Source organism: Oryzias latipes, chromosome 20 (assembly GCF_053564925.1).
Source record: "Oryzias latipes strain Hd-rR chromosome 20, Olatipes_Hd-rR_3.1".
Lineage (NCBI taxonomy): Eukaryota > Metazoa > Chordata > Actinopteri > Beloniformes > Adrianichthyidae > Oryzias > Oryzias latipes.
In genome coordinates, this window is record NC_136256.1 from 18,529,430 (window position 1) to 18,553,303 (window position 23,874).

At 36.8% G+C, this 23,874-nt stretch overlaps 1 protein-coding gene across 4 annotated transcripts in view; it reads left to right on the plus strand.

Annotated features, from left to right (window-relative positions):
* The first annotated feature begins 8,044 nt into the window (after positions 1-8,044).
* The window catches only part of cntnap2a (contactin associated protein 2a), a 365,138-nt gene continuing 349,308 nt past the window's right edge, over positions 8,045-23,874 (plus strand). For all 4 annotated transcript variants that reach the window (XM_020712697.2, XM_020712695.3, XM_011488837.4 and 1 more), the window contains exon 1: positions 8,045-8,580. In XM_020712697.2, the coding sequence (XP_020568356.1) occupies positions 8,481-8,580 (100 nt within the window). In that variant the 5' untranslated portion in view covers positions 8,045-8,480. The remainder of the gene's footprint in view (positions 8,581-23,874) is intronic.

Consider the following 23,874-nt stretch of genomic DNA (forward strand, 5'->3'; position numbering starts at 1 on the left):
GAAAACATGTAATAAATGTGTAGAAAAACATAATATTGTAACATATGTGTCAATTTAAAAAGATGGATATCTTTTTTTTTTTTTTTTTAAATGCTTGTAAATGTTGATATGTAAGTATCCTTAACTTTGAATATGTATGTGCATAATCATTAACAACAACAAAAATTGAGACAAATTACGAAAAAAAAATCTAATCTTGCTATATTTACTCACCACTTTTCATAAAATTTTGACCAAGAAAAATTCGTAGTCAGCGAAGCATCCTAAAGCAGTGAACTCTGTAAAATTTCAGGGGGGCATGTAAGAGTGACTCTGTGATGGACAGGCAAAGATGTAGCTTTTGATCGATGACAGCTGTTTGCTAAATGGCAATGCAAAGAACAAAACAGGCAAAGATTAATTATGTTATTTTGATGTTATTTTTTGCAGTTTTGGTAGTAAATTATACAACATAAACAGCATGAGTCTGTAAAAATTTAAATATGATAATATTTTTGCAGTGAGATCTTTAAGATTTCCAAAACCTTCTTTTTATCATCTCTCTGGCATAATTTTGTTTTTCCCTTTTGCTTCAGGAACCTTGTGATTTAAACATAGAGGGAATTAAAGTTATTCTTAATGCACCTTAAAGTGAAGATTTAGTCTTCTCACTGACATTAGTCTTCCTTAAACCTTTGAAAATAAAAGACACTGATTTATATTTATGTTATTGTTAGTATTGGAGTCAATTAAAGAGTTGTTGTTTTTAAGCAATTAAAACCAGAACAAAGAAAAAAAAAATTAAATATGAAATAATTTATTACTTTTAAAAGACGTTCACGTGGCTTCCTTACAAAATAAAAGACACCCTATGTCCCATAAGCCTAGTTTTCACTGAGCGGCACGGTACACTCTGGTATGTTGAGCGTTTCCATAATAAAATTGACCCATTAAACCATAGAATCATATCATTTTTGGGCCCCCCATTGGTTTTAGGTCCACAGAAACATGGAACGGACCGGTTAGGGCGGAACTCTTGAAATTTGATGATTGGCTGAAGGCGATTTCGAGAAACTAAAGCGCCAAAAAAGCGGATTTAATCCTCGTTCCCGCCCGAATATTCTCTCAAACAACATTTGATTCTTTGTATATATAAGGTACCAAAAGCCAAGCAGAAAAAAATGAGTTGCTGGATGACCTCCATTGTTGCTGGATGACCTCCATTGATGCTTCCAACTTTGAGTGGAAATGCTCACCTGAATAGCCTGGACCATTCGGAACCAAACCAGACAGTACTGCTCAGTGGAAAAGTGGCTGTAGGGTCATCTCAATGGAGCAAATGCAGTAGTGTAACATCAGCAGTGATTGAAAAACAAAAAGCAAAAGAAATGTTGGAGCACATCAGTAAAAAAATGTAAATCTAGCTAATCAAAATCAAATCAGAGCTAATTGGGGGACACTTAATGTATTTTTCATAGCATAAGGCACAAGAACAATCCTTGAATTTAAAAAAAAACATTGACAATCTGCCTTTTTTTTAGTTGTGCTTTCTGACTTCCAATTGGTTCTCTTTGATACACGGTGCTAAAAAATCAGTCAAAAAAATGTTAGTCTGAATTGTGATTTGCAGTCTTTCAACTGTTTGTGAATAAGTTGAATAAGGTTTGGGTTGGTTTACTTTTTTTAACTCTACGACTTTATTACTTTTTACTTTGCTGTTACTTTTTGGCTTTCTTTATCAGAGAGCCATGATGAAGGAGGGAAAGAGCCTTGTGGCTTCAGAGCTGCGGGTTGCAGACCCCTAGATTAGAAGAACGTTTGCATCATTTTTCCAACCCTCATATCCTCTGCCTTTCGGATTACTAACCAGTTGTAAAGGCTTTTGTTTTAGGGTTTTATTCTAAAACAAGATGGATTTGTGTTTTGTTGTTTTAAAATCATAATCTGTACATAATCTGTTGAATTTCCTTGCTTTTCAGAAAAGTTTCAAACACCAGTTTGAGACTTCTAGGCACAGCAGACATTTTTTCATGCTATTTGTGAGAGATGAAGGCAGCTTTTAGCAGATAACAGCAGTGAAGCAGCCATGCCAGCCATCCTGTCTGAAAGTCTATCCCATCTTCTAAATACTTTGCTGTAAAAAATAACTGTCCGTGAAAGATTCATTACCGCTGCAATCAACCTTTTTGTTCAAAATCTACCATCAGTCATCACGGCTGTTTTTTTTTTTTGTTTTTTTTTACAACCAGAATGATGTGTTGTAAATTACCATGCATGACACTGACAAGACCATTTTCAGTCCTTGTGGAGAAAGAAGACTGTCACACAGCAAAAAGCAAGATGAAGAGGGTGGATAAAGCAATCAACAGAAAGAAGAGGGAGGGAAAAGGAAGAGCAATAGAAACAGCCACCAAAGAAGTGCAAAAAAAATGCAAAAAATTCTTTGGTATACCAGGAGAAAATCACCCTTCAGAGTGTGGCAGGATAACTGCGCTCATTTTTCCCCCAAACCAACAAGTTCACCACTCTTGTTCAGACTGGCAGCTTCTTAGACACCCAGAAAATGACTTATTTTGACTTCAATGATACTGTGACTTTTCATTTGCTCCACCAGGCGGAAATCATTAGTTATCAGCGAAGCATCCTGCAGCAGTGAAATCTTTAAAATTTCAGATCATTTTACTCATACATTTCTGATAAGTGGTTAGTGTTCTGAAGATCCTGGATTTTCTTTACATGGTTCCACATGTTTGTAATCACAGGAATCCAAAAAAAATCTCTAAGATTTTGCCAGACTTTTTTTTTTTAATCAAAGGCCATCAACATATCCCCATGGCATTTTCCCCCATTATCTATAAATATGTCCTGTCTTGGAATGTGTGTACTCCGCTAAAAAATAGGCTTTTCACAATTGTATTTTTTTTTTCTACTTGTCCTGTCCAACAGCTAGGCAGGCAGATGAGAGCTGAGGGCCTCTTGTGTTGGACATATTTTACTTTAACAAGAGGGGTTATTAATCTTCAGACAAACCAAAGGTATGTCTGAATAAACCCCTTTTGTAATTGAGGCATAACTTTATTCATTTCAACCATGTTTGAAAATCTTTGGTGTTGGACCGGACGGAAAAGGAAAGAAGGGAAGAAGAGAGAGGGATGTTAGAGAGGGGGGGTTGATATTGAGAGGGGGGGGGGGGGGGGGGTAAGACCATGAAGCAGCATAGAGCAGACAGGTTTACTGGTTGTTTATCATTACGGTACGGTTCAAATGTAGTACAAAAAGGGCGGGGCCTGTTTGCACACACTTAAATGTTATCAACACACTTTTCACAATTGTTGAAGTGTCAAGTTTCTAATTTTACTAACTGCTAAAAAAGAAAAAAAAATAGTACCCAACTGATCCAATTCTATTTCCAGAAACAATAGAAACCTGTGAAATTAAACGAGTAAAAGATTCATCAGACTCTTTGAGACCACAGGAAACTCTGCATTACTCTTATGTTATGTCGTAGTACTGAATTTTCCTAATTTATTAAGAGAAAGTGCTGTGTGTGGAAGAGAATGTTGAAATTGATGCAACATTGTAAAGGTTTTTCTGTTAGAATTAGTTTGTTTTGGCCCCTATAAGTAAGACATACTGCACACAGGGAGACGGTTAGGTGGACAACACTAAATGAGGTGTGTCTGTCACTCTAATACAACTGCCTTCCTATCCTAAAATCTGTGAAGTGAAACACTGTGCATACAACATCAACTGACTTTTTCCAGAATATCCCTGACTTTTTGCGAGTAGTCCATGTTTATTCGTGTCCAACTGTCCAAAAGAATTGTTAAGAAATGTCTCTCTTTGAGAAAGAAATGAAGTCAAATGGAAATGATTGGCAATCAAAAAACATTTAGGGATTCAGAAAAATAGTCTGTTAGGTGTAAATGTGAGTGGTTGTTTGTTTTTGTCTCACCCTGTGATGAACTGGCAATATGTCCAGGGTGTATCTCACCTTCAGCAGCTGAGTGGATCTCATCAACTCTGTGACCCTGAACAGGAATAAGTGGATCTAGAAAATGAATGGATATAATTTAGGTTTGGGTTTAACTGAGCTAGGTCTCCATTGAACCATGTTAGCAGACTAACTGAATTATACTCACTGATCAGGTCATTCCATCAATGGATTTTTAATTTAATTAAATAATAATAATAATGCAATAATTTAGTGGCTATGATATGCTTTCTTTTCAGACATGCAGCATTTAACCGTAAAGGCTTGAAGACCCACTCCAATGAAAAATCATTGGTGTTTTTAACAAGTTCTTGTAGCATTTTTCTCATAATGGAGGACATTTATAAAAGAATATTAGATTAAAACTGTGTTTCTGAGTATTTCTGTATTCAAATCATGATGGATCAGGAGCAGATAAAACCTGCCGCTTATAAAAACATCTCATTTATGACACAGTAACTGATATGGGTGGGCCAAAGTCTCCCTGTTCTGCTCCATTCTGATGCATCTGCTTGAAGACAAATAGATCCATATACGTCTTTGTTTTCCTCGTCGGAGCTAGCATTTGGTTGACTGGATGGCACCAAATATTACTTGCGCTGTATGTTGTTTGCCAATGTTATCTTGGGGTTGTGAGCTAGCAGGAGAGAGTCTAAACAAAGGGATGATGGGATGTCAGCAGAGGATTACTTCCTTGTCAGCAGTCAGAGGCAAATTTCTGATTAACTCCTGCCGTACTCTTCAAAATATCTCTCACTAAAACGACACATATTTTTTGGTTTTGGCTGAAAACATTGTAATCAAAAGACCACTGCAAACAATTTTACAATAAATCAAAATAAAGTTGGAGTGCGACTTTAAATAATAATTGGGATGCGCTGCACTGTACTATGGACAAAAGCTCAACTCTCACAATCAGACAATCAGAACTAGGTCTTGACAAAACATTAGTACATATCTGGTGTATATGGGTTACATATTGATGCATAAGCCCAGTGAAACTTTGGGCTGCATCCTTTAAATTATGTTTTCTTCATTGTATTCATACTTAGTGTTTAGGTTAGATTTTTTTTCTTGTATCAGGTCACACCAGGTTTAGGTTTTCAGTCATTCACAGTTGTGTCTATTTTAGTCAATTATCTTTTTTACGAGTCTTTTTGATTTTCAATTTGTTTTCCTCAGATCACCTTTTTTAACGCCATTCTGGCTTCCATACAGTGACATAACTAAACAGTTTAGTTTAGTTATGTCGGAGTGCATTTTTCTTACGGATAGGGAGCATCTGTTTACTGTTTAGTCAGGTCATGCTTCATGTTAAGTTGCTTTTGTCACGTTTATTTGTTGGGTGATTGCGTCTCTGCTACTGACTATGTTCCTGGTTTTGGGTTCTTCACATCACCTTTTCCTGACGGTTCGGCACAGTGATGGGAGTGGGATCCTCATCAATGGAAACATAATCCTATTAAAACACCTTCATGTTAACAAATTTGTTTTGTGCTTTATGTAATATGCAATGTAAATTCTAACATCTGTTCACATGTACAAATATCTGCAGTTTGACTCATACCAGAGGAGACACAGTAAATTGTGTTTATAGCATGGATTAAGGTAAGCGCTGTTATGGTAATGAAGGTTAATTGCTTCAAGTGGTTATTCATGGGATTATTAGTCATCAAACACACTCAATCATTCTTCAGTGATGCAGACTTTAAAAAATATTGAGCAAAACAAAATATGTTGGTACATTTTGTGCCAAAATTTCAAGGACTGAGTAGTTTATAATACTGTTTTTCACAATACCTTTTAAGTTGGAGGCAAAAGAGTAGCAACTAAATCACAGAGAAAACTGCAAAAGAGAAACAAAATAGTTTAGTTGTGACAGTTTGAATTGTGCTTCTTGTTGCATTTTGTTTTTTTTCCGGTGCGGAGTATTTTGTAGATTAACATGTGGATCTTTTGGAACACTACTATTAGGAAAAAAAATCCTCAAAATATTAACTAAACCATGGCAGAAAGTCGCTAATATTGAAGCAGTTTCAGTTTTAGGTTTCATTGCAGTGGAAGACTGATAATTTTGAACGTAAAAAATACAAAATAAATGTCAAAATAAGATCTAATAAACCAAATAATTTGTACACAATGCTTAAAATTAGTTTTGGATCTAACTTAAAGGTTATGGTTTTGTTACAGGGGGCCCCAGTCCCTATAGCCCAGCTAAAATACAGGGTTGTGTCAGGAGGGGCATCCGGCGTAAAACTCTCTGTCAAATCAAGTGTGCAGATCACTGAAAGCTAAGTTGTTGTGATGACCCATTATGGGATGTGCCAACATCTTGATTTATTGATTAATTACAAATACATTGACAGACTAAGCTGAGATTAGTTTTAGCTATAGCCTACATTAAGTAGTGGTTATTAGATTTTCTACTTAGATGGTTAAAACTAAGGAGCACATTTGTAACTCTGGTTGTTGCTACTTGGCCTCAGGCATCCATTTAAACCACTGCAGAGTTTTCACATTGAATCCAAATGCGTCCCCAGAGGCTTTGAGATACACAGACTGTTGCTGGAGGCCTTTTATCCATACTCTTTGGGTCATCTCTAAACTTAAAGTTAAACCTTTCTGATGGATTCTAGGTTTGTCTGCGAGGATCCTTGGGAAGACACCAAAAGTATCAAAATCTACATTTTTTCAATTGTAATTTTATTTTGATGTTCAATTTCCATAGAGACTTGTACAAGTATTTCTTTTTTGAAACTCTTCTGCCCATATCTGATTGTTTTGGTCACACATGAATGATAAAGGTGTGTTTTGTGTAGTATTTTCTCTTTATGCCTGTTTTACTAGCTTGATGTTATGACATAAAAAAAACCCACTGAAAACTGGTTGTGCGGTTCTTGCTTAAGCTTACATACTGGTGTTGTTGCTTATAGATTGTGGTTTTATATGGGTGGCTGTGCTAATTGCAACCTTAAAGATGTTTTTTCTTGAAATTTTTGGTGTGATGTGTGACAGGATTGGATTTAGGGGACATGGTAATAATTTGTTTGAAATAATTACCGGTAAGTAAGAGTTGCCCTTGCAACTACGCATCCTTAGTTTTAGTAGTGTGAAGCTAACCAATACAGTACTCCTATTGTTACTGTACAAGTTTAACCCTTTAACTGCCTGCTTAAGGAAACAAAGCTTGTTTTGAAATAAACATTGATGTATACACATTCATTATCCAACGAATGCATTACCCAATAGATTTTTTTTCTTCTAATTTCTTATTTTGTTGAAATTCTGAGTTTTTCTTTATTCAAATTGTGGTTCAAGGGCAGACAAAAAGTGGTGTAGGTAAAAGCTTGTAGTTTTAACGTAGAAGCTACAATCTGCAGACCACAAGCTCCTTGTTCTGCTTTATTCCGATGAGTCCACTTCCAGACAAATAGATTCATGCACATCTTTGTTTTCCTCATCCCAGCTGGCATCTGTCACAAAACTGTACATCTGGATAGCACCAATATTGCTCGCCATTTTTGTTGCAGCGATAATGTTAGGTTGGGGTTGTGAGGCGGTGTAAGCTAACAGGGGAGCGCATAAAAAGATGGGTGACAGGAAGTGGGAGTGGTCTTACTCAGCGCCATTAGTCCCACCCACAAAATGACACAGAATTTTTTATTTTGCCCAAAGATTGTATACTCATAACTAAAAGACTTCTGGTAATGCTTTAAAAAAGATCACAATATGAACAGAGTATGACTTTAACATGTGGATTATATAAAAACCAAATTAAAAAATCGTTCATCATTGTAGTATTGATCTCAAGGAGACAATCCTTTATTTACATGCTCTTAAAAAGCTGGAGATTTCACCTGCAAACCATAAACATTTGACAATTCTTATTTACAGAGAAATGTCCATCTCAGTAAGCAGACTTTAGCATCTCAGAGAAACTGTGGCATGGAAAGTTCAGTGTATTTTTGTCACGGCTTAAGATGAGAAATAAAGAGCAGAGGTTGAGTATAGTACCACACATCCTCGTGGAAAAAAGGGGGCAGTGTCTGGCTGTGAGAGCGGAAACGTTCTGAGAGAGACCCACAGTGTGAGAAGTTCAGCACCATGGACAGGGCATCGGTGCTGGACAGCGGAAAACAATAGAACTTGACTCGTGTAAAGGGAACGCTGCCGTTCTAGTGTCTTTCAGGTGGAAACTCTGTTTTCCTTTATTCCTCATGTTTTGCCTTTTGTCATGTTGTTAAATCAGAGAGCGCAGTAGGGATAACTGCTTCCCGTTTGAAGCGCTGGTTATCCTGTTTTGCGGCGCAATCCTTACATCATCGAGTGGCAGAGGAGGCAGGCAGGCATTGAGGGCGGGAGGGAGGGAGGGAGCTGAAGAGTGAGAGTACTTGCACCGGGCTCCTCTCCCTCAGTCCTCAACTGCTTTGCGAGGCTGACGGACCTCACCGGCGTGATCGCCCCGCAGCTCAGCGCTCCAGCCCTCGCTCCCGCAGCAGCCGCGAAGATGCGCCACCGCCGTCCTGCCAAAAACCTAATGCTGCTGTGCTCCACGCTCTGGATTTTTTGCCATGTCAGCGGTGCGCGTGGAGCTTTATCAACAACCCGTAAGTTTTTTTTTTTTTTTCTGAACTCGTGCTCGGTGGTGATCGGATGAGACTTTGATGCGTGGGCAGCGTCAGAGTCTGTTTACCTGCTGCGGTGCTGGAGACAGCGTGCTCCGAGTGATGGGGAGAAGGGTTACCCTCTCAGTTGATGCGGTCCCGTGGAAAATCTGACCCAGTGATTTAGTGCAGAGATGTAATGACTGCGGGGGGTTGAGAATACATTAAGGCTGCATTAGTTGTTGGCACGGAGAGATGTGTCTGTGCACAACTTCAGTCCTCTTGCAAAAGTCCGTTATAAGAAGAACCCCTCCTTTTGGCCAACATATCTTTAACTTATCAGTCTGAATGGATTTGGGAGGATTATATTCATAAAAGAATATGCAATTCATGCTTTTTTGCACTTTTATCTAATTTTACTGTTTTTGTTGAGTAATTTTGGATTCCCGCTGAAGGGATGCTTTTTCTAAGATGCTGATGTTTTCTTTTTCAAAACTTGTTCAGAGGAAAAAAATACTTTATAGTTAATTAACTGTTCATGTGTAGAGGTCAGTTTCCAAACAGTGCAGTTTCTTCTCAAGATATATCATATCTGAAAATCTAATTATTTCAACATATATATCAACTAAAGCCATGTTCCCTTGTTAAGAGGATGCTGCTGTTTGAGAATGAGTTTCTGACGGTGGAGTATAAGACGCTTTTTCTGGTGATCTCCAGGGTTTTCTCCAGTCCTGCATGGATGTGTCTGGCTTGTGCATCATTTATCATTCTATCTGACAGGGGATGACACAGACTCTGATGCGCGTGCACATCCATACACAATTCAGCCTTGATTTTATTTCAGTTGAGTTGCAGGAGTTTTTCTTGTCTTAACAATAATAATGACTTTGCAGGGAATGAGGGACACTCATTTGTAAAACTAATTCTCAGATTCTCGCTTTTAAAGCATCCAACTTTTATTACATTTCCATCTGATCAGTGGTGAAAATAAACTTTAGTAAAAATCCAGCAGGTATAGAATTGTTAATTCTCGAAAAAAGAAATGTGCAATCAATGTGGGATTTTGAACCTGAAAATGAAAAAGAAAGAAAAGACACATTTGCATTTTGGTCAATGAAACAGAAAAAATGCAGGAACCCAAAAAAGGTTTAGTCATCGATTTCAGAACAGAGGAGGTGAAAGTAGTTCACCTAAAAGTCTTATTGAGAAAGAAAAAGGGTATTAGGACTTTCTTTTTGGTAACTGCACGTCTTTCATTTTGTATTCCTTTTTGCTGCCATGGTTTTATCATATATGATTTAATACATGATATTTCCTTTATTTTCTAAATATAAAAATACTTCAATTTTATCATTGCATGTGTGCATTTATTATGTTGCATTTTGACAATTGGAGAAAAAGACTTCTTTTTTTATTATGCATTAGTTTACATATTTTTCCATGTTCATTTAAAAGTCACGATCAGTAATCCAGGGATTTTCTTTTTTATTAAACGTTTGTCCTGCAGAATTGTTCATCTTTACTCTAAGTAAAGTCCAGTCTGGTCAGATCAAGTCAGTATAAATTATGCAGCTACACAGAGATAATATGGGGTAGAGATGCAAACATTTGACAGACAGGGAGGAGAGCCTTCTGGAGGCCAGAGGAGGATATTCAAGCTTTATGAAATGAGAAACAAATGACCAAAAGGGGAGTATAAGTTGAAGAAGGTCTGGCAAAAAAGGAGCTTTAGTAAAATCAGAGGAAGGGGATGAAAATGAGGCTGCAAACAGATTACTGAAATGCAATCATTTTTATCTGCAATATCACGCAGAGTATATGCTGATTATAACCATTTTACCTGAGACAAAAACTAACCTGGAAGGAAGACAAATGATGTGATCAGAGGGAATTAGTTCAGGTGGAAAAGACTGTTCAGATGGGTGCTTTCTTTTTTAACGATTAGGAGAAACGAGAGCCTTCTGTTGGATTCCCTTGAGAAAAGAATATGTGGTAGAGCAGGGCCTGCAACCTAAGGATTTTTATTCCCCTATAGTGGCTCTTCGGCTGATGAAAAATAAAATGATAATGGCCCTAACTTTTAAAAATTACTTAGTATTGATTTAATTTAGATCTGTTTGGTTTATACATTTATGGCTGAGGTACGGTGGCCCTGAAGTGCAAATCAAGTCAACCAATCACTCAAAGCAAAAACATAATACAGATCAGAACGGCAATTCAAAAAGCTAAACAAATAAAATTAAAAAATATTACATTTTAGAAACCAAAACAAAATTCGGTAACACTTTATATTAAGATTCCTTAACAAGCTCTGTTAACACATTAACAAGCATTATAAATGAATTTATAGGGTGTTAGTAAGACATTTATTAGTACAATAAGTCTAATAAGGTTTATTAAATTACTTGGTTAACACATTTACAAGCATTATTATTAGGATGTTTTCAAGATGCTAATGATGCATTTACTGATATTATAAGTGCTTAACAAATGTGTCAGTGTTAATAAGCTTAATAAGATTTATTAACAACCTTTGTTAACAAATTAAGAAGTATTATTATTGTTTGGGGTTCTAGTAAGATATTTATTAGCATTATAGATGTCTTGCAAATATCTGAAAGTGTTAATAAGACATATTAACATCTAAAGTCAGACCATTGTCTTCTAAATCCATATTACTAAACTGCTTATAAGCTTTACAAATGTATTAATTAACTTTGTTAATAGTTTATTAATTGTTTTGCAGCACCTCATCTAAAGTGTGGACGTTTTTTACCACAAACAACCACAGAGCATAAAGATTGTAAAAAGAACTTTATGACATTAAAACAGACTAAACATACACAAATCCCTCTGTAAAAGATATATAATAATTTAATTCAGACAAATAATTTTTTTTAAAAAACATATATACTGGTGTTGGATGACTCTAGCATCATAGCTAATAAGGATAAAGTATTAGCATCTATCCTGAGTGAAACATTCATTGCAAATCCCATCACCAGGAGAAAATTCTCTGCATTCAATGCCAACTGCATTCAACCACTGTTGCCTTGCTTCAAAGTCCACTAGAAAGTAAGTTGCACAAGCCAGTCATTTTTGAAGAACGAAGACAATAAACCTACAGGAGCCATGCTAAAGCTAACACGCTAACGACCGACCGGTACAGAATCAAAGATGGGCGGGGCTTTTTTCGTCACCTGCGTGAAAGCAAAGTCTAAGAGGCCATTCAATTGGCTGAAAGCGAGCATGCCTGTTTTGCTGATGAGTTTGATTGACAGATTCATTAGCCAATGGTGACATTGGTTAACCTGCCCATCTTTGATTCATAGATGGGCAGGTTAGCGTGTTAGCTTTAGCATGGCTCCTGTACGTTTATTGTCTTCGTTCTTCAAAAATGACTGGCTTGTGCAACTTACTTTCTAGTGGACTTTGAAGCAAGGCAACAGTGGTTGAATGCAGTTGGCATTGAATGCAGAGAATTGTCTGCTGGTGATGGGATTTGCAATGAATGTTTCACTCAGGATAGATGCTAATACTTTATCCTTATTAGCTATGATGCTAGAGTCATCCAACACCAGTATATATGTTTTAAAAAAAAATATTTGTCTGAATTAAATTATTATATATCTTTTACAGAACGATTTGTGTATGTTTAGTCTGTTTTAATGTCATAAAGTTCTTTTTACAATCTTTATGCTCTGTGGTTGTTTGTGCTAAAATACGTCCACACTTTAGATGAGGTGCTGCAAAACAATTAATAAACTATTAACAAAGTTAATTAATACATTTGTAAAGCTTATAAGTAGTTTAGTAATATGGATTTAGAAGACAATGGTCTGACTGTAGATGTTAATAAATCTTATTAACACTTTCAGATATTTGCAAGACATCTATAATGCTAATAAATATCTTACTAGCATCTGACACATTAATAAAGCCTATTAATTTGTTAAGTTAGTTAATAAAACTTATTAAACTTATGAACACTTCGGCTTGTGTCAGGCATCTATAATGCTAATAAATATCTTACTAGAACCCCAAACAATAATAATACTTCTTAATTTGTTAACAAAGGTTGTTAATTAAGCTTATTAACACTGACACATTTGTTATGCACCTATAATATCAATAAATGCATCATTAGCATCTTGAAAACATCCTAATAATAATGCTTGTAAATGTGTTAACTAAGTAATTTATTAACCTTATTAGACTTATTGTACTAATAAATGTCTTACTAACACCCTATAAATTCATTTATAATGCTTGTTAATGTGTTAACAAAGCTTGTTAAGGAATCTTAATATAAAGTGTTACCACAAAATTCCAAAAAAATTAAAAGAAATAAACATGAAACCTTTGGAAAAACAAAAGTAATTTCCAGAAATAAAAATGAAATCTTACAAAATGAGACAAAAGAAGAAACAGTAAAATAAATACAGTTTTTTACACCCCTGGTGACGTCACACTAAACCAACAGGCCTGCATGCTTTACCATTCCTCCAGAATGCACAGATTCTAAATACTCTCAAAATTTTTGTAAAAGGTTCGATCTTCTCTGCATGCGTATTTTATGAGTTTGCAAGTTCATATTTTATGCTGCACAACAATGTTTATTAGCTATACTGAAAAGAGTTTAGAAAATCATTTTGAAGGAAAAAAACATGTCAGCCCACTGAAGTAGACCTCAGAAAAGACTGTGAAAAGTAAAAAAAAAACAATTTTACATGTAAATTTATTACCTTTTCTCTGTATATTTCTGTTTTATTCATGCCAAAGAAATAGTATCTATACATTTTGGGTTTAAAAGAAATATAAATGCATAGCAATATAAAACAAATTCAAAGTATTGAAAAGACTTTGCACACTTTGATCTGTGCAACTTTTGGTTGCAGACCCCTTGAATATGGTGCAAATAGGGCAATCAAGAGGGTTTCCTGTTTATTCTTCATAATGTGTTCTAGTAAAATAGAAATTTCTCTGTTTTCTTGTTGGATCTGCAAGTTATGATTAGTCCCTTTTTTATTTAACATATCATTTAGTGCTTTTCCCTACATTTATCACATATACAGCCAACATTTTGTACATGTCTTTGTGTTCTTTTGGTCACCAGTACTTCATTTTTAACCAACTGCTGAACAAAAATACCAACAGTTTTTTTTTTATGTGGCCTTTCGAAGACCAAAGTTTTAGAAATGATTCAAGTGTAAAGTGATTGTGGAAATTCTGCAAGTGTTCCTTGTAAAGTCTTACATACATTGATTTGAAAATTGCGACTCTGTCAGCACCACTCAAACATTTCTAAAGTCAATGTTTAGTTGTTTGCGACTTTATACCACTTTTCTAAGAAATGCTAAATACCATTATTACACATTCAGAGAATACCTAAGGTACTTTTGATATTCATATTTTTTTTAATCAAAAGAAAAATATTTTCAAAAGTTTTTTTCGAGTTAAATGGACTTCTCTGATCTGTGGGCACAAAGACAGGAGCTTCTTCTCTTTACATGAGAGTCGTAAAAAGGTTCCTTGAAAATAATCTTGAGGATTACGCAAACCTTATAAGCACATCACTAATGAATAGAGGGTTGTGCTTGTCCTTGGAGTTTAGCCGGGCTGTCTTTTCAATTCACAAAACTAATTTTGGGTTTCGTTGGGATATGGTGTCAAGGCAAAAGTTTCATCTCCACTTGCTGTGATTCTTAATTTTTCAGATTTTTATGATCACAATGATTCACATGGTAGAGGAATATTTTCTTAGGCCTCCAAAATTCTGAATTGCTATGCTTGAAAACTGCAGTGGACACTGATATTTATCATGCTGGTTTTTATCAATACTGTTTCTTCCATTCTTTGTGTTTATGTATAAAGGAAATGATAGTTCCATATGTTAATTACACTGTCACGTAATAATATGAATGAGAGTCGGTTTGATACAGAATGAGATTAGTGAGCTTTCATCCTGTGATGCCTGCCAGGGCACTTGAAATAAACATCATTAAAAAAAGCCTCAAGCCTTGATTTTCTGCAAGATCTGTTCTTTCAGGGCTAAATTTTATAAGAATTAGTAACATTCTTGCAGTAAAGACAAACTTTGGTTAAACCACACCACAGAGAAATATCCAGTATGCCCTCACAATCTCTTCCCATAACCTTGCGTCTCTCCTATTCTACCAACAAATCATATTTGTTATATAATCAGTTGCTGATTAAAAAATTTAATTAAATTTGTAATTTTGTAAACACATTTACTGTTGCACAGGTAAACCTATTACCGTTCTTGTGCGCTTCTCAGATATGTCCCATTAGGGGGTGATGATAATGATTGGATTAAGACGGGAGGATGCTGACTGGCTGGCAGATACGAGGTGCTCCATATTTGGCGTGTTACTATGTTTTGACTGCTTGTGTGCATGTAATTGTGTTCACACCACACTAAGATGAGGGAATCAGAGCTAGGTCTACATTTTTTTAATTTTACAAAACCTTTTCTCTGCCCTCTTATTTTTGTTGTTGCTTTTTTTCAATTTTTAAAAAGAAAATAATATTTTCTTTACTCTGTAGTCTCATCTCAAAAATACAATAAAAAATAGGTTTTGCCAAACCTTAACCTCCGCGATGATTTATCTCTCCTCGCTGCTTTCCCCTCTCAGTTTCTCTCATCATTTCTATCCCCATGTATTTCTAATTATGTGGATCCTCACTCGGCTCTGCTCCCTTCTGCAGTTTTATCATCTGTTCCAAACCATTTTTTCCTCTCTGTGTCTGTCTTAGTTTATTTTTTATTCTTTATCTCTGTTCACATCCTGGCTCTTTCAACTCCTGATTAAAAATGTGCATGATTAAAAATAAAGTTAGTTGTGAATTTTGGGGACTAATTTGATGCATCTGTGGGTGTGTTTCTGTCCAGACTACAGACGACATGGTAGTGATAAAACACACAAAGAAACCCGTAATAATGAAGCTGCAGATTCGCCTCTCAAATGTCATCTTAATCTCAGATGCTTGTAGGCTGCATTTGTTATCTGGCGTGCCTCTTTCATGTCATGTTATCAGCATCATCTTACATTATATAAAAGTTCATGCTATCGCAGAAGACTTGTTTTTGTCGTTTTTTAAGCCTTTAGAAATCGGCATTGGACTTTAAATCACATAACTGCAGAGAAAAGTCCATGACAGTCAGCAATGCTGTATTGATCTTTCCCCACAAAGGTGCACTTTAGAGAATGGAGTACTGCTTCTCTTGAATCATAGTGGCATTAACTCTATGCTGGTGTCCAATCTCAGACTGGCAAAACAATCCCAGACTGGAAGATACTCACAGCCATGCTATATTGTGAGTGTGCTACTCTCCATCAGTGGTCCACGATCCTTTTTGAGGCCACGGACTGGTTTAATGACAGCCTGTATGAAGATGAAGTGGGGGTCTGGTATTTTTTTTGTACTCCTAGTTTCCCTTATTTTTATGTGTAAAGTTGATCTTCTGTAAAATGTCTGCAGCTGGTTTAAACTTTATTTGTAAACTAGATTTTGTGTTGGAACAGTTAAAATGTAATGAAGATTTTCCCTTAGCCCAGCTAAAAACTTTTAAGGTGCACGTGCATTCATCATTTGAGCAACTGTATTAGCAACATCCTTATAACATTAGACAGCCGGTTGCTGAATTTTATACATTATTAGTATGATGTGTAACAGTCACAATAATCCATATTTGGAGTACATTCTCCTGGTTTTTTGGTCTGTTAAATGCAGCTCTCTTTTATTTTGAAGTCATTGCCTTTTCTGTTCCTCACTGGATCTTTTCTGTAAAAAAAAACTTTCTAAATATGTTTGTTTTTGTTAATTTTGTTAGCTTGGAGGTTTTAATTTAACGGTCAGTGCAGCCGCTTCAAGAAAGTAGCGGATGTTTTTTGGACATGGGACTAAGTGACTTTACTTGAGTCAAGAATGAGTCCGTTCTGATGGAAAAATTTCAGTAGTTTTCCAAAATAGTGCCTTCAAAATTATAAAAAAGATTAAATAGAAATGAAAAAATGTAGGTCAACTTTTTTTGCCATTACCTACTGTCCCAGGGACTGCTGGGGACCCCTGCTCTATGTTATTTCTACATCTTCTCACCTGCTTCCTTTTTCTGACATGAATCTAAAGACATTTTAATTATTTATTTTTGTCACATTTTCAGATGGGTTATATCATCTGGTAATAGTGCTTTCAGATATGCATGTGTCTTTATCCTAAAATATTAAATCAATTTGTATTTTTGTTTGAAGTATCAAACTTGATGTTGCAGCTGGATGCCTCATGTAGGGCTGGTGCATGGGAAACCAGGGTTTGTATCCCAGGGTGTGCAATGAACTTCATCCAGTGTGGGTGCTTAAGTAAAACCCTTCATACTACTGCTTAACTATGTAGCCACAGAGGGGGCCAAGTCTGGGTCTCCATGTGTTGTCCCCCAGCCCAGAATAAAACAGAGTTGTGTCAGAAAGTCATTCGGCATAAAAAACTCTACTAAACCAGCTGTGCAAATCAGTGAAAGCTGATTTGCTGTGGGGATGTGCCAAAAGGTGAAGACCAAGCTTGATGTTGGTCTGACAATCTGTACTTCGATGCTTGTGCTGATCAGTCTGCTTCAAAGGTCTTTCTTAAAAGGGAAAACCCACCTTTGGGCGTATCACTCTTCCTCCACGAGAGCAAGGCCACGTTGATTCAAATGTGTACTGGCGAGCCATAGCATGATTCTCTTAATGATGTCTGCAGCATACCTTGTTCACGTGCTCCTTTATACTTGGAGGCGAACCCTATGTCCCTTGTACCCGGACTGGCTCTGCCTTCCTCAGGCTCTCATAGACACACTTATAGCCCAGGGCACTGCGTGTTGCTGAACTCGGCTCCATAAATTGAGAGGCAAACTGACATTGGTCAGAGCTGGACATTAATTGCATAATACTCCATTTGAGGCCCCAAATGTGCACTTCCATGCTTAATACTATGTGACATTGTTAGGGAAAGTGTGTGAACGGGTGAATGGAGAATGAGTCAAAGTTATTCCAGTGGAATGTGTTCTCGTTAGAACCTGTCAGATTCTGTCCAACTCAGTGGACGGAGGGCTCTGACTTGGCTGGCAAGATGGAGAGAAGTTGGGAGAAGGACAAAAAAGGGGGTGGGGGGTATACATCAGGAAAGCTACAAGAATGAGGAGAGACACCTCAAGTGTAGATAGTTATAGAGTGAAAATTTTCTCTGGCACCTTGTCATTTGCTATTATGGTGTTATTAACATCCATCGCTCAGCTGAAGTGCAGGCATTGCATTAGTGGTCTATTTTCTTTGAATGAACCAGACTCTCAGAACTGAAGTGATATATTTCGTGTTTAAACATTATGTGAATATATTTTTTTGGTGTTGCATTTTGTTCATCCTTCAGTTTTTGTCTTGTATTCCCCAAGGCACCAAACTGTAAACTCATAATGTCAAGGGTATGCCGAGAAAGATAACATAAAAGTAGAATCAAATAAAGAAAAGAAACACCGCTTAAATAAAAAAAAAAAAAGAACTGCTAATAAAACAAAGTGAAGCCATGCAAAATCAGTAAATAGTTCTCTGACTGGAGGCAAAACTTTACTGAGCTGTAAAAAGATAACTTTGCTAAGCCTGATGAAATCTCAGGAGCTCAACCTCTGCTGCAAGATTTGGTTTCAAAATCCACTGGGAGTTTCTGAACCTTAATAGTTAACCATGCACAGGATTTTGCACACTGGAGTGACTTTTTAACCTTTAAAACTTTGGATCTCACTAAAGCTTTCAGATCTACAAACATGGTGAAAATAGGTCTCATTCCATGATTCCCTGAAATCCATCTCTACAAAGGTTATACTGTTCTTGTATTTGACTGAGTTGAACTCAGATTTGACTAACGTTAAAGTTTAATAGTTCATTGACAAATTGTTTAAATCATTTTTATTATTTTCATTTTTCAGATTACAAACCAAAAATTAATAAACAGAGAATGAACTGTCTATTTTCGTTTATATTAAGTTGTGGGCGGGACTGTTGGCGCGGAGTAAGACCACCCACACTTCCCATCACCCAAGTCTTTGGACAAGGAAAACCTTATTTACTAAATATGTAATTAAAATGGCTTTACATTGATGAAACAAATAAAATGTATTGTTTGTTCTCTTCACATTCAGGATATCCACCTGTTCAGGTGCTAAAAGCTCTGTGCGTTGTGGTGGAGTTTGTCCAATCAAGTTCTGACAGGTTCAGTGAAATCTACCTGAGCCCTCCAAAAGCCGCAAAGCAAGCTTTCATGTGCTACAATCCAGCAGAAGCAGGTGTTATGACCAATCAGATCTCGTGTCCACGCAGCTAGAAAGGATCAGTGGTGTGTTAGTTAGATGTTGTTACTGCTCTGCAAGAAAGTGAGGTTTCATTTTCAAGTTGTGTGTTGTACATTGAGCTAAAATGTAACTTAAGACTGTTGTGTTGTAGTGGTATGTGCATTTATAATGTAACATGTGCTTGTGCATTGATTTTTCAGCTATAGTGATATGTTTAGGATATTGTTGGGCATATTCATGGATGTAGGATGAATGTGTCAATGCAAATACACCTCCACTGGTTTATCATGTACACCTCTTGTTATACTAAACTGGCAGATATCTGCATGCATGGCTAATTCTGTGGTTCTGTACTACAAAAAATAAAATAAAACATTGATTTAACCATGCAGGAGATTTCTGTATCTCCTAACGTTTCAGTAAACTCCTCATGTTTCTGTTAGTGACTGACTGATATAAGGGCTACATTGGTTTCAAACTTTGATTACTTATAAAGACTCACTCTCATAAAAAATGTGTTCTTTTGACAATTCCTCATGACTGAGGACATATGTAAAGAAAATTAAGCCTAAAATTTCATTTCTGTGAATTTTTTTATTCAAGTTGTTGTGAATCAAGAGCAGACAAAAACATGCAGCTTAAAAAAACACACAAACTTTTCAGTATTGAAGAGTCAACTAGTTTACATCAAATGAAAGGAAGATGTCTTTTTGAGAACACGGGGGACCGTAATGGTGTGCTGCTGATGCATTGCTTTTCAAATTGCCCTTTATTCATACATTTATTATTCAGTAATGCTACATTACATTGGGAGAACTGAGGTTTAATGAGTATTGAAGTTAATTACATTTACTAATTAGATTTTGCTCTTACAAAAACAAACTGCACAGAGTTGGAAAAAGTGACGTTATATGGTCGCTTTTTCAGGATAAACTGGGTTTTCAGCTGAAAGTTTAACTGATTGCTCTCCCTCTTTTGGTTTAACCTATATTCAGTTAACCCTTTGGTCAGCAAATGCCTGATGGGTAATGAATCCGGGGATTACACATAAAAATCCACAACCCAACATCTGTTCCGCTGTCTAACTTGTGGTCATACTGTCGCACGCACCAGTACTTGACTGGCTTTCATTTGCAATGTCTGCCACTCTTGCAGGACAGACAAACTGTGAGATGTGTTAATAATCGTTTGCATGTTCAATAAACTGTTGTGACGTTTAAAACCTAGGTCGCATACACAAAAATGCCAACGTGTGGCAAAGACATTGCTAAATTTTCAGCAAAATCAGAGGCAGCAGTTGCAGTTTTACAAACCATACCGTGGTTGTGAAGGTTTTAAGTAAAGGTATAAATTAAACACAGATCAAATGATTTTTTGACATTAGTCCTTGGCCGCCCGGCACTTTTGGAGGTCGCGCGGTGGCAGTCCAGTGACAGGTGGGTGGCAGGAAGGCAGCAGCACAATAGTTGACTGATAAGAGGTTCTCCAAGTTCCCCAAAATCATTTGATGATCGGCCGATTTCAGACTGTACCCTCCATTCATTCCCCTGCCCATGTGCTGCCGTCACACCGCCACCGTCCCATTGTTAGATTGTATGATAGTAGCGCGGGCACTCACCAAGGGCTGTTGAAATGGGCCCGGGTTTTAGCGATGACCAGACGTCAATCTGGTCATCCCGGCCCCCATGGGTCCTACTAAATCCTGTTGTGGTTGGACCGCTTGCACTTTTGATTTGGGCACTGGGGCTTGGCCCTTGCTGGGTTTCTTGGAGGCATGTTGTCTAAAAATTATAATGTGTGCCGCTTTTATATAACCATTCACACATTGTCCAATCAGAGCAGCTGCCACCCCCCTGTGGCCGCCCAATTTCGTAATGACGTCATCTCCGCCAGACGGAGGCCATCTACGTGTATGACCATGGTAATGATTAAAAAAAAATCTGCAGATGCCTCCCCAACGCGTGGTAGCAGTTGTATATGCGACTGTGGCATTAAGAGTACCTTTTTGTTTTGTGCACCATGTTTGAAATCCTCTCAGCACCATTTTAAGAAAAGGACATTTTACTGCGCCCAAGACAAATGTTGTTATTACTCACAGTCTTTGCATTCAATTTGTTTTTTAAGCCAGTTGGATAACCCATTTACAGGCCAAGATTAGGGGAATTAATCTTGGGGCTACATCCATTGAACCCACGCTCCTACTTTTTGCCTTTTTAAGAATAAGTAGAACATCTTACAAAGAGAATGGTAATATAGCCAGCTACAACTACAAAGTATTATGTCCATTTGTAGATGTGTGCAAAACAAAAAGTTATTTTCTGAAAGCACATGTGGAAGTCTGGAACATGTGCATCTCCCAAATGGTCAGGGTGAGTCTCACTGCTGTTGCGCTTGTCTTTATCTGACAAATAAAGAAGAGAGACAAAACAACAAGAGGAAAAATGTAATTTGGAAACCCAACAGGAGTTGTCTCCCTTGTTTAATGAGAACAGTATTCAGTTTAAGTCCCACCAGTCCCTCCGGCAGATGAAACTGAGTAGGAGATGGATTTTTCTGAGTGTGTGAACGTGTGACTGACTAAAAATTGCAGTAATTGGCATGACAGGCTTGGTCTCTTGCAGAGTTTTAAAACAGTTTTCCACAAATACTGAAAATCTCTTTTATTCTTTTTTTTTTTGCATTTGTTGACGTGATGCATGATTTTTTAAGTTCTGCTGATTTGATTTAAAGTTTTGCAGTTGGGATTTCCTCTTTAAACAGACATAAAATAGTGAACTATGTTGTATCGGGTCTCAGGTGAGACTTTTATCACCTGAGACCGGATTTAACCCATTTTTCGATGTTTGCTTTTCTGTTTTGTGCTTAGTTTTTGTGCAGATGAAATGATCAGAACGGGTACAAAGTTTAGGCCACAAAGTGTCTTTCTTATTCCTATCTCACATGGTCCACGAACTCCATCTGAGTAATGGCTCAGACGAACGGTGCATATGCAAGCAGCTCATTCATGGATGCTGCAGCCTGCTGTCACTGACTGAACATAACAGAAACCATGAGGTGCACCAGCTGCGGTTCAGCAAGACTACTCCCTCCAGGTGCAATATTGACAACAGTTTGTCCCAAAGACACCATATTTGTTGCTTGGAGATGAGAGGGTTTGGCGCAGCCTGAAAAGCTGCTAAATTTAATGCTTGGTTAGCAACAGTGAGATGAACTGAAGCATGAAATACACAGATATAATTGAGAGCAACGCCAGACACATCAACATAAATTGTATTTATTTTGACATTAATTTAAAACTAATCCCCAAATTCCTTAAATTGAAAACCTGCCCAAAAGTAAATTTTAGAGCAGCTGAATCTTCACGCTCTGTCCTAATAGTCTGCTCTGTAGAACACATGACTTGGCCTTCAAACATGATGTTGAGTGTATGAAACAGTCTCTATAGATGACAAACTGCCAATGTGCGAGTCAATGTGAATATTTAATCATATAGGAGAGAAGCTGTGAGGCTTTTTTGGTCAGAATTTTAGGAAATAAATGTGTCTTTAGATAATGGAGAGCATTAAAAGTAAAAAAAAAAAAAAAGTTCAGTATAAAGTAACCTTGAACCTTCATCGGGATCAAGGTGCCATTATGCTCTGAACTGAAATTCCATCTGTTTATTGAACAGAATGTCTCACAAAATATATTTGCTTTAGGTTCAAATTCAAATAAAATGTACTGATCTCAATGTCTTTTGGAAAACTTTATAAAAATGCATGGTAAATTAATTAGTATTAATTGTTAATATCTAGTTTGTCTTAAAGCAAAACTCAAATTGTAAATCCGGGGTGGACAAACTACAGTAGCCCGTTAAGCTATGCTGGCCCACCAAACTTGAATAAATTAGATTATTATTATATCTTTACTAATGTTTTATTTTCTCCTCTAATTCTGTTGTCTCCCTATATATGGTGCACTATAAAGACATTGATCTTTGTTTGGTGCAGAAAATTACTCTGCATCGATGTGGTGTTTTCTGACATCGTGTGTGCTTTCTGAGCAGGACCCTCATTTTTAAATCATTCCAACACCACACGAACACAGCGGTTCGTTTCCAGCAATTTCCCCCCCCCTGGTGACACAATTGACACTAAAATGACAACAAACGTCACACTTTCGACATGAAAACTCCATAAACTACTATCAGAATTTACTGTTTTAAAATAAATGTAATTATTTTCAATCCAAATTAAAGCATGTTTAATACGCACTTCATGTTATTTCTTTCTCTTGTGAGGAGGATTAGCTAAACACTCAACCCATTTGCACCTGGTCCGGCAATCCTGTCAAATTTTAAAACCCTTTATGGCCCAGAAACGTTTGTCCACCCATGGTATAAAGTATCATACTTTATATTTTTTTAACTGATTTAAAATTAATTTTCTCATGACGGGATTCAAAGGAATTTCTAGATCACAGGTCTGGACTTCTTCTTTAACTTTCTTAAGGCCCTGGCTCTGATGCTGCTGCATGAACTAACGACGCATGCTAAAATGTTCATAATATGACTCCAACAAAATGTGCACCATTTTGCTGCAAGCACTGTGAATTCAAATCTTTTTAAATCAAGTCTTTTCACGCATCTTTGGAAAAATTCACAGTGTACACCTTTTAACATCTTTCAATTTCTGGCTCAGGATGGAAATACGCCCATTAAGCTGACTACAGCTACAGCTACAGCTTACAAAGACTGACACAATATTTCCCAAGGACCAGGGTAAGTAAAGTGGAAATCCTGAATAACTCGGCTATACAAATTTTCACCACCGACTCCAGTCAGACTTGGACTTGCACCGTTGATCTGACTGAAATGGGTCAAGCAAAGGGCAAACGGAGGAGTTATGGAGTTCTGAAAAGAAATTGATAAACAAAATCTCCCAGCATAATTTGGAGAGAATTTCAGTCGGAAAAGA